Source organism: Carlito syrichta, unplaced genomic scaffold, assembly GCF_000164805.1.
Source record: "Carlito syrichta isolate Samal-C Ts95f unplaced genomic scaffold, Tarsius_syrichta-2.0.1 Scaffold314605, whole genome shotgun sequence".
NCBI lineage: Eukaryota > Metazoa > Chordata > Mammalia > Primates > Tarsiidae > Carlito > Carlito syrichta.
This window is the reverse complement of record NW_007258701.1, coordinates 475,342-485,327: the sequence shown is the minus strand read 5'-3', so window position 1 is coordinate 485,327 and position 9,986 is coordinate 475,342. Positions and strand designations below refer to the sequence as shown.

The following is a 9,986-nucleotide window of genomic DNA, read 5'->3' as shown; positions in this document are numbered from 1 at the left end:
CCGCCCAGGCGGGTCTCGAATCCGCGGGCTCAGGCAATCCACTCACCTCAACCTCCCAAAGGCGCGGGATTACAGGCTGAGCCACCGATCCCGGCAAAATTTTTTTTTTTTTGTAGAAAAATACAGCCTTGATCTCCTGGACTGAAGTGATCCTCTTGCCTCAGCCCCCTGAGTAGCTGAGGCTTTAGGCACATACCACCATGCCCAGCTAATTAAAAAAACGTTTTTTTGTGGAGACAGGATCTTGTTATGTTGCCCAGGCTGCTCTCAAACTCTTGGGCCCAAGCAATTCTCCTGCCTCAGCCTCCCAAAGTGCTGGGATTACAGGCGTGAGCCACTGTGTCCATCTAAAAGTTGCATTTTAAAGAAACATCCCACAGGTGGTCTAAGGATCACACTCTGATCTATCTAACAGATCTAAACCAACTGATCTATTCACGAATATTTATTAAGCAGCTACTATGTGTCAGGTGAAGGTTGGTCTTCATTCTAGGAATACAGAAGGGAAAAAGAAGTCTGTGCCTCTGTGGAATTTACATTCTAGAAAGGGTAGAAAATATCAAGAATACAAATAAATGTAGATAGCTGGTGACATAAAACAGTGGGCAGAGGGGACATGGCATGAGCCTGGGTGGCAACAAGGCCTCTCTTTGAGGGCACTGTGGAACAACAGGAAGGAACCAGCCAGCAAACAATTGGAGAAGCATCCAGATGGATCTTCCTTTTTTCCTAAGCTCCCCTCAACCTAGGCCCTGATCCAAGAATGTCTCAAAGGAAACCAAGTCCAGAATAGTAAAGCTCCAGCCTTTATTACCAAGGCTTTCAAGGCCAGGGTAGAAGGGTCAGAGAAGATGGCAATGAGGAAGATCTGGATGGTCCCTTCCCTCCCAGTCATGGTGCCCCCCAACTTCAGGCTGGGGCAGAAATCTGATTCCCTGCCTTTTGGGAAACCTGGTCCCTACACTACTTCCCTCACTTAAGTATCCCCAGAATCTCAAGCCAAGCTAGAGCTGAGTCAGCAAGGTGTGACAATGCCCAGTCTGCAAACTGGCCTCCTGGTACCTCATGAACACTGCCTGTATGGGCAGTCTCCGGAGCATCCTTCCTGATATGAAGTCCAGGTCCTTAGGAATCCCAGGGATGGGCCCGATCCTCAGGATTACAGAAAACGTGACATCACCAAAGAGAGACTGATCCCCAGCCTCGCAGTTTGGACAACACATTAGGAAGATGTGAGACTGAGACCTCCTAGGAGGGGGAGGGAGCCTTGTGGCATGGTGAGACTCCCAGGGCAGGTGGACAGCCAAGGACTGGAGGTGCCAGGGTCACTTCTTCTTGGCACGGTCTGCCACGTCCAGGGCAGCAATGTTTCGGGCAGCTGTGACGAGGTGGATGACGCTGATAAGGGACTTGAGCAAGGCGATGGGGGCCGTGATCCACAGGCCCATTCGGAACAAGCCCACGGAGCCAACTGCAGGAAGGCAACAGAGAAGTGAGGGGCCCAGAGCAAGAAGCCTTCATCACCCCAGCAGGCCAGAACCCCCTCCTCCTGTGAGGCCTCCCATTTCCTACCTAAAGGTCCCTCGGAGAAGTTGAACAGGTAGAGGAGGCAGTAGAAGAGCTCATTTCCAGCACACATGGTGAAGAGTGCAGGCTGCACAGACACAAAAAGGCTGCTTAAGCAAGAGGCAGTGTGCCACGCCCCATGAGTCATCACTAAGGAGGGAGGGTACAATCTCAGTATATTACTTCTCTTTTCAAAAGTCCTGGCCAGGTGTGGTAGCTCATGCCCCAAATTCCGGCACTTTGGTAGGCTGAGGTGGGAGGATTGCTTGAGTCCAGGAGTTTGGGACCAGCCTGGGCAACAAAGCGAGACCTCGTCTCTACAAAATTTAGCGGGTGTGGTGGTGCCTTTAGTCCTAGCTACTCAGGAGGCTGAGGCGGGAGGATCGATTGAGCCCCAGAGGTCATGGCTGCGGTGAGCTGTGACTGTGCCACTGCACTCCAGCCTAGGCAACAGTGAGGCCCGACTCAAAAAGAAAATTCTTTTCAAAGGCTGCCTGTGCCCCTGGAATAAAGTCCACATCCTGGCCCCACAGACCTCTCTGGCTTACCTCCCCCAATCCCTTCTCCCTCCAGTCACTCAGTTCCTCCTCCCAGGGTATATTCCACTTGCTTCCTGGAGCAAATGACACAGGCCCTCCCCATCAAGCCATCTCCTTCATTCCTCAGTTTACAGCCCATCCTCCCCACCCTTCCAGAGAGACTGGGCTGGCCCTTTTCTGCACTTGTGCCATCTTGTACTGCAGGGCTAGGGTTCAGCCCAGGACTTCCCATAAGCTAAGTAAATAAGGGAGGAGCAGAAAATGCTCACCCTTGAGGTGTAGTAGATCCGAAGCACCGGATTCCCAGACAGGTCGATCATTTTGTGACTCTCACTGCCTCGAACCACAGAACTTGGGGAGAAAACAGGGCAAGTCTTTGAGCTTTCATGACTACGACCATGGATCTAATCCTCTTATCAACCCTGCAAAGCAGATACTGGGATTGCTTCTATTGTACAGATGAGGGCCTGTATCTTACCCAGAGTCCCACAATTACCTAGTAGGGCGCAGTCAAGATTCAAATGCTCACATGCCCGTTCCAAGGACCTGTCACTCACTTAGAATTTTAGAATCTCCAGCCAGAATGGTTTTAAGAATAGTTTAATCGGCCGGGCTCGGTGGCTCAGCCTGTAATCCCAGCACTTTGGGAGGCCGAGGTGAGTGGATTGCCTGGGCAACTCGACGAGACCTCATCTCTACAATAAATAAAAAAAAAAAATTAGCCGGGCATGACAGCGTGTGCCTGTAGTGCCAGGTACTTGGAAGGCTGAGGAGGAAGGATCACCAGAGCCCAGTAAGTCGAGGCTGCAGTGGCCAGGAGCGGCCACTGCACTCCAGTCTGAGTGACAGAGTGAGACTCCGACTCAAAAAAAAAGAATGGTTTAATCTAGCTGTAAACGTGACTGAAGTTTATTCAGAGAGAGACAGGGCTTGCCCAGGGTCCTTCCACAAAGCAGAGCTAAAAGGAGACCTTCCACGAAGCCTAAAACCAACCGGACACCTCTCCATCTACCCTCATCCCTACCCACTGTAGTGTGTTCAACTAGTCAACACCCCCTAGAATCGCAACAGACCTGTGGAGGTGCAGCCAGTGACTGGCCACATCCAAACTCATGCTGAGCTGGAAGAGGAGCGTGGCTCGAGGGTACAGCAGGGCCAGGTTGACCAACAGACACATGGTGGAGCAGCGATCCGTCAGCATGTCCAGCATGGCCCCAAACCGGGTTCCTGGAAAATGGGGACTATTAGGTGGGCAGGGGCTGTGAGGGAGCAGTGGTTGTCGGCTGCGTGCCCATATTTGGTGTAACACTCTGCTGCAGAGTCTAAAAGATTGAAAGTGTCCACCTGCCTGGGGAGGAAGACAGGCTGCTATCAGTGGGGTGTGAGATTGACAGGTAAGGATCACCATGATGTGAAATAAAGAGGCATGAGAGTGGAGGGAACAATGTAGGAAGGGGGGGTGGGACAGCCACCTCTACAACTCATCAACCCCAGAACCAAGGTTCCCGGGCAAGACAAGGAGACTTGATGTCTTAGGGGAACTCTTAGACATGGGTCTAGAGACCAAATTAAAGAATTAGTCAACCCTCCAGAAGCCACCCCCCTTTCTTCTCCATCCTCTCTCTAGACATGCCTTCTAGAATCCCTATCGTTTGTGCTGGGTACACAGTAGGCCCCCAGTAAACACCTGTTGAATACATTTTTATTCGGAGAGATCTCCAGCAGTGCCTCCGCCATGTCCAGTCTTGCTATTCCACATCCCTCCAAGCAGTGAGTACTCAAGAGCTAGCTCAAATTCTTTCTGCTACAAAACCAAGCCACTCTGATCTGCTTTCTACAGAGAAGGGAATGACAGCCTTCTGACCCCGAGATCCTGAGGAGGCAGGGAAAGGGGGCAGGGGGCCGCTGGGCCCCAAGGCTGGCTGGGAGGAGGTGTCTGTCACCTTGGTTAAGGGCTCGAGCAGCGTGTCCATCGAAAGCGTCCAGAAGGCCGCTGAGCAGGTAGAAGGAGGAGGCCGTGAGGGGGCAGCAGGGCATGAAGTAGAAAGAAATGATGGCGAAGACAATCCGGGCATAACCTTAGAATGGGACGGGGGGGAGACAGGGCTGGATTAGGGCGTCTGCCCAAGTTCCTCGCCCTGCCGCTCGGCCTGGGGCCAAGGACAGCACTCACCGATGAGGTTAGGCACAAACAGGAAGATATTTTCGCCCGGCATCGCGGCGGTCCCCTTGTCGCCCTGGCCGGTTCTGGAGGTGTCAGCGCTGTTCCAGCCTTGCGGCGCGGCCTCACCCTCCGGCCCGGCGCATCGGCCGCCCTACCTGCGCACTGGACCCTACCGGCCCGGCCTGGCCCCAGATGTTAGAGCACGCAGCCGGCCGGAGCACGGGCCGACCCAGATGTGTGCGGGGCGCAGGGGGAGCGCACACCCCACCCTTCGGATGGGCAGCCCCTCGCCTCCGCCTACCCCGTAGGCGCTTCGCCTCCAGCAGCGGTCCCGGCCGCTCCAGCCGTGTGTGGCTTCCAGGAGCCCACTCTTCTGCCCCTGTCGTTGCAAAACTGGAGAAAGGGAAAACAGGTTTAAGAAATGGCTGCGGCCCCTTTAAGGCCTGCCCGCTTCCTTTTCCTTTTCCTCACTCCGCCCCTTTCCATCGGCTCGTACCAAAGTACAGAGGGAGGGGGGGGGAAAGGACCATCGACCCCGAGCGAAGGAAGGAACAGCAAGGAAAAGAGCATAAGAGAAGGAGACCGAGAAGACTGTATCTACTCTCCTTTACACGGGAGGTATCACCTCCTGCAGACAAAGATAAGGCGATAAGATTCTGCTCTCCTGAGGCTTCGCGCCCCCGAGAGATAAGGTTATTTAGTACAGTCCACATTTTTTCTCCCCGCCCCTAAGTCTCTGGCCTCCTTGGCTCTCGCAGGCTCCAGAGTGCGAAGTGGCGGATAGAGAGGCTGAAGAGCGGCCTGACGCGGGCTGCTTCTTGCGTGCCCCTAGTGGTGGGAGGATTAGGTCCCAAGCTCCACCCTACGTAGTCTTCCCAAATTCTCAAGCCTCTGGTTTTGGGATCGCTGCTCCCAAGGAGGGACTTGGAGAGGTACTAAGGGAGGCCAGAAGGAAGAGCGAACGGAGCATGCTAGGAAAATGCCTCTGTCTCTAGTTCTAGAACCCCTAATCTCCTAGCAACGGCCTGCGAAACTTCCGCAAACACCAAGATCACCCCTCTTTTCAGCCTTCCTCCCCAACTCCCGCTCCCCGTCCCCCGCGACCTAAAATAGGGGCTCTTAGACCTCCTCCTCGCCCCTCCTGCCAACAGCCCAAGATTTCAACCCATCTGCCAGGTCCGTGGCGGCAAGTCAGCTGCCTTAGCTTGGGAAGGGCCTTGGGAGGGAAGAAGGGAAGAAGAAACCCTCTGGGTGAAATGGGGTGAGGGAGTGTTGTAGGAATTTCTCCTCCCTCCCAAAGATATAAGGCAACAGTTTATTGCTTTGTTTTGTTTGGGTCAGAGAGAGAACTGAGACAGCGGGATGTTTCATCCAAAGGCCTTGTTTAAATCTGGGTCCAGGGAATGGTGTGGTGGGATGGGTTCTCAGTCTAACATATGCTTCGACTATTCCCAGGGGCATGGCATCCACTCCTACCAGGAATGAGGAGAAAAAGGGCTGCTGGCAGTCTCAAGCTGCATCCTCCTTGAGTGGAGATCCGGTGAGCACTGGAGATGGGAGTGTAATTAAGTGAAGCATTCCAGGGCAGAGACACCCAGTCCTAGGTTTGGGTCACAAGTCCTGAGACTCTAGTCTCAATCCTGAGCCCTTACATGCAGACCCATAGTCCTCAGCACTAGGCTCTGAGGCCCTGAAAGACTGCCCTCCACCCAGGTCCAGGGCCTTCTAGCCAAGTCTCAAGGCTCAACTCTCCAATACCAGGCTTCTTGGACCCGGAGGACCCAGCCTGGGAGCTCCCAGGCCCAAGACTCCCACGTAGGAGCTTCCAGGCTGAGCCTCTCTGACTTTTCCTTTCCTAGGAGATTGCATTTTCTCAATCTGAAGAATTCCTGTCCCGGATCAGCACAGAACTCACAGATGAGGCCTTGTTTATCGCTCGCTGCCACATGAGCCCTGTGCCCATCAAGAAAAAGCAGACACAAGACCAAGGGACTCAAATATCCAGACACGGTGATCCCTGCCTCAGAACAACTATGTCTAGAGACCCTTCCACATCCCTGGTTTCAGCCCCTGACCCCTTCCTACCACTAGCTGACCTCTCCAGGAATCTATGCCCATCTCTCTGCCAGCCCTAGGACTCACACAGCACCCCCTACCCACTAACTTAGCACCCGCTTCTCAGTGCTGGCCAGCCCCTCAGCCCCTTCTGACCCATTCACATCTCTTTCTGGCCATGGGGATGGACATTTTTCTGACTGGGGCCTCTACTTCCAGCGTTCTTCACCAAGACCCGAGGCACAGATAATACCCGGTGAGTGAGACTTAATGGAAGATGTCCTTTTTTTGCCTGGGAGAAAGATGAAGAGTCTGGAGGGGAAGGAGGGAGGGTTTTGATAACATCTCAGCAGGATAGGGGGATTTTTGAACCCTGAAGTTCTATTCTATTCTGCCCTGACCCTCAAATTCAGAGTTCTCAGCCCTCTCCCCTCTCTTCCACAATCTCCAGCTCTGAAAAGAACCATTCCCGCACCAAGGCACACCTCCTGCCATCCCCTCGTGAAAAGGTATGCACAGGGTCCATGGATGACAGGGCCATCCAGTACCAATCAAACCTTTCAAGTTTGCTCTATATACCTGTCTTAGGAGCTAGGACACAGAAATGAATGATACAGTCTTAACCTTTAAAGAGTTCACAGTTTAGGGTGGGGTAAAACAAGTAAATGGCCTATTACCACACACTGTGGATAAGTTCCCATGATAGAAATGGAAACAATAAGAGTACTTATCTCAGCCTCAACCGGGACAGAAAGAAAAGGTTTCATGGAGCTTCTTGAAGGAGGTAAAAGAAAGCATTGACCAGAAAAAAAAAAAAGGGTCCCAAGCAGTAGGGATTGTATGAACAGAGGCAGAGGTGGGTCTTAGCAGAGTGAACGTGAACAGTTGTGTGTGCACGTAGGGCAGGGGAGGATAGGACCCGAAGCAGTTCAGCTGCTGGAGTATGCAGGCAGGTCAGCAGGGACTTACCAAGACAGATTTTATATGTGCCTTATTAAGACCCATAGACACTTTCCTACAGTTGAGGAGCCACTGAAGAGTCTGAGCAAAGGAGGCTGGAATTTTTGATCAGTCACTTTGATGGTCAGTGAGAGGAGTGACCTGGAAAGGGCCTTGGGGCAGGAAGACTGGTTAGGAATTATTCCAAAGACACCAAGCTAGAGATGATTAGATCTTAAATTATCACAGTAAGAGTAGGGATGGGAGGAGGGGCTCATATGAGGAATAAAGCATTGATAAGTTTGATAATTGATTGGAAATGGTAGGAAGGAAAAAAAGGAACCAGAAGACTACCAGGTTTCTGACTTGAGCAACCTAAGTCTGATCATGTCATGTTTCTGCTTAGAACTCTGCAGTAGCATCCCATTTCAGAGTAGAAGGCAAAGTCCTTCAGTGGCTTACAAAGCCTTGCAAGATCTCTCCTTCCCCTAACCCACTGTCTCTTGATCTCATTGCCTATAACTGTTCCCTCTTTCTCACGCTTGCCTTCTCATTCTTTCTGGAACATGGCTGGTGTGCTCCCTTTAGACACATTGGGTTTGAGGTGCTTATGGAAACTCCACATGGAAATACCTTGTAGAAAGTAGGAAATATGGGTTCAAAATTCACTGGAGAAGGCTAGGCACTGTGGCTCATTGCCTGTAATCCCAGAACTTTGGGAGACTGAGGTGGGAGGATCACTTGAGTCCAGGAGTTTGAGACCATCCTGGGCAAGATAGCAAGACCTCATCCCACAAAAAAAAAATTAGCTGCGTACCTGTAGTCCCAGTTACTCTAGGGGCAGAGGTGGAAGGATCACCTGAACCCAGAAGGTTAAGGCTGCAGTGAGCTGTGATCATACCATTGCACTCCAGCCTGGGTGACAAAGTGAGACCTCAACTCCAAAAGAAAAAAACTTCACTGGAAAAGCCTAGGCTAATGACAGAGATCTGATCTGGGGATCATCAGGAGGAAGTTGGCAGTTGAAGGGAGGGTATGTGGTTGCCCTGAGGAGGTTTGTATAAGAAGGCACTGAGGATGGAGCCCATGGAAGGGTTGGCTGAGGAGAAAAGAGAGGTTCATGAAGGAGGAGGAGAAGGAGCTGACAGTCAGCAAATGTTTACTTAGTGTCTATTATGTGCTAGGTCCACCAAGACATGGGGGCAGCCATTTAAGGGGGTGGGTCACTATTCAAGTATTTGTCACCAAAACCGGAGGCATATATATGCTGAGAACAAGCCACTGTTCTTACCCTTAAGGAGCTTTCTAGTGCCTTTGGGACATTTGATCTTCACCAATTGGGCTGGGGTGTTAGAAGCAGCTTGAAACAGCAGAAAAGCTCTATGCCTTAATAACTGATCTGCTATGGACTTGATAGTTAGCATTGTGGCATTTGCTTCCCTTCTCCTTGTCTGTCAGGATGCTCTGTGAGAGCCATGTCTGTCAATACGGTGATTCTCCCTTCTTCTCAAATGGCACTTGATCAAGGATTTCATCCTGAGCTAATACCTTCCTTTCATCCACCTGCCAGCCCCCATGGTCCCAGGAACATGGACGCCTACAGATCTTGGCCGGGTGTGGTGGTTCATGCCTGTGATCCTAACACTTTGGGAGGCCAAGGTGGGAGGATTACTTGAGCCCAGGAGTCTGAGACCAGCCTAAGCAACACACAAAAATCAAAAAATTAGCTGGGTGTTGTGGTGCCTACCTCTAGTCCCAGCTACTCGGGAGACTGAGGCAGAAAGATCACCTGAGCCCCAGAGGTCGAGGCTTTTGGTGGGCCATGATCATGCCACTGCATTCCAGCCTGGGCAACAGAGTGGATCTCCAACTCCAAAAATAAATAAAGAGAGAGAGAGAGTAAGAGAAAGAAAAGAAAACATGGAAGCCTACAGATCTTCAATTGCCTCTTGAATTGTGGGGCATTGTGGCTAGTCAAAAATGTTGGGTGGGGACTGATTGAATGGATGGGATGGTAGGTAAATTGGTGAATGGATAAGTGGATAGATGAACTAAGCACAGCTCTAGGGACCGGAGTGTTATAGTGAACAAAACAAAGCCCCTGCTCTCAAGTGGTTTAGTGGGGGTGAGTGATTAGCTGGAACAGAGATAAGTGGGTGGGTGGATGGATGCGTGGAAGGATGGATGGGGAGTGGTGGGTGGTGTGAATGAATGGGTAAAAGGGGAAGGTGGGTAGATGGGTAAATGGACAGATGGGAAAATGGAGAGATGGTGAATGGTGGATGATAAATGGTTGGGTGGTGGGTAGGGGTTGGATGGATGAATGGAAGATGGAAGGGTAAGAAGACATAGCCTCGGGTCTAAAGAGTCCAAGGCTTCTGTTTCTTTCAGGGTGCTCTTCCTAACAGCTTGATATCTGGAAAATGAGCCCAACCCTCTTTGGTGCTGCTCTTGGCCTCATGCTGTTCCCCATTTTGCTAGAACATGCCTCAAAACTCTTCTTTTGCAACTCATTAACCACTTCGGTGAGGGGGGGACTCCTGGTCATGAGCAGCATTGCCCTGAAGCTTGCAGTGTCTTGGAACCATCACATGACTCTCCACTCTCAGCCAGCAAGGCAAGGACACCACCAGGAATAAAAGTCTTGAATAAAGAGACAGGGATCCTCCCCTCCCCTCAAATTAGATGGTCTGGTGTCCATTCTCTGGGGGGGGGGGCAGTTG

General features: G+C 51.6%; 1 protein-coding gene across 4 annotated transcripts; it reads right to left on the bottom strand.

Moving 5' to 3' along the window:
• Positions 1 to 430: 430 nt before the first annotated feature.
• Positions 431 to 4,746, bottom strand: CDIPT (CDP-diacylglycerol--inositol 3-phosphatidyltransferase). Of its 4 annotated transcripts, XM_021719387.1 has the most exons (7): positions 4,447 to 4,662; positions 4,279 to 4,342; positions 4,049 to 4,183; positions 3,179 to 3,332; positions 2,375 to 2,456; positions 1,573 to 1,654; positions 431 to 1,471 (listed from the first exon to the last, which is right to left on the bottom strand). In XM_021719387.1, exons 2-7 carry the CDS (start codon positions 4,319 to 4,321, stop codon positions 1,326 to 1,328), a joined length of 642 nt encoding a protein of 213 aa, XP_021575062.1. In that variant the 5' UTR covers positions 4,322 to 4,342; positions 4,447 to 4,662; the 3' UTR covers positions 431 to 1,325. The 4 variants fall into 4 exon arrangements, with proteins under 4 accessions (XP_021575062.1, XP_008069864.1, XP_021575065.1 ...); XM_008071673.2 differs by having other exon boundaries at positions 4,279 to 4,746; XM_021719390.1 differs by having other exon boundaries at positions 4,049 to 4,098; positions 4,279 to 4,746.
• Between the last annotated feature and the right edge of the window lie 5,240 nt (positions 4,747 to 9,986).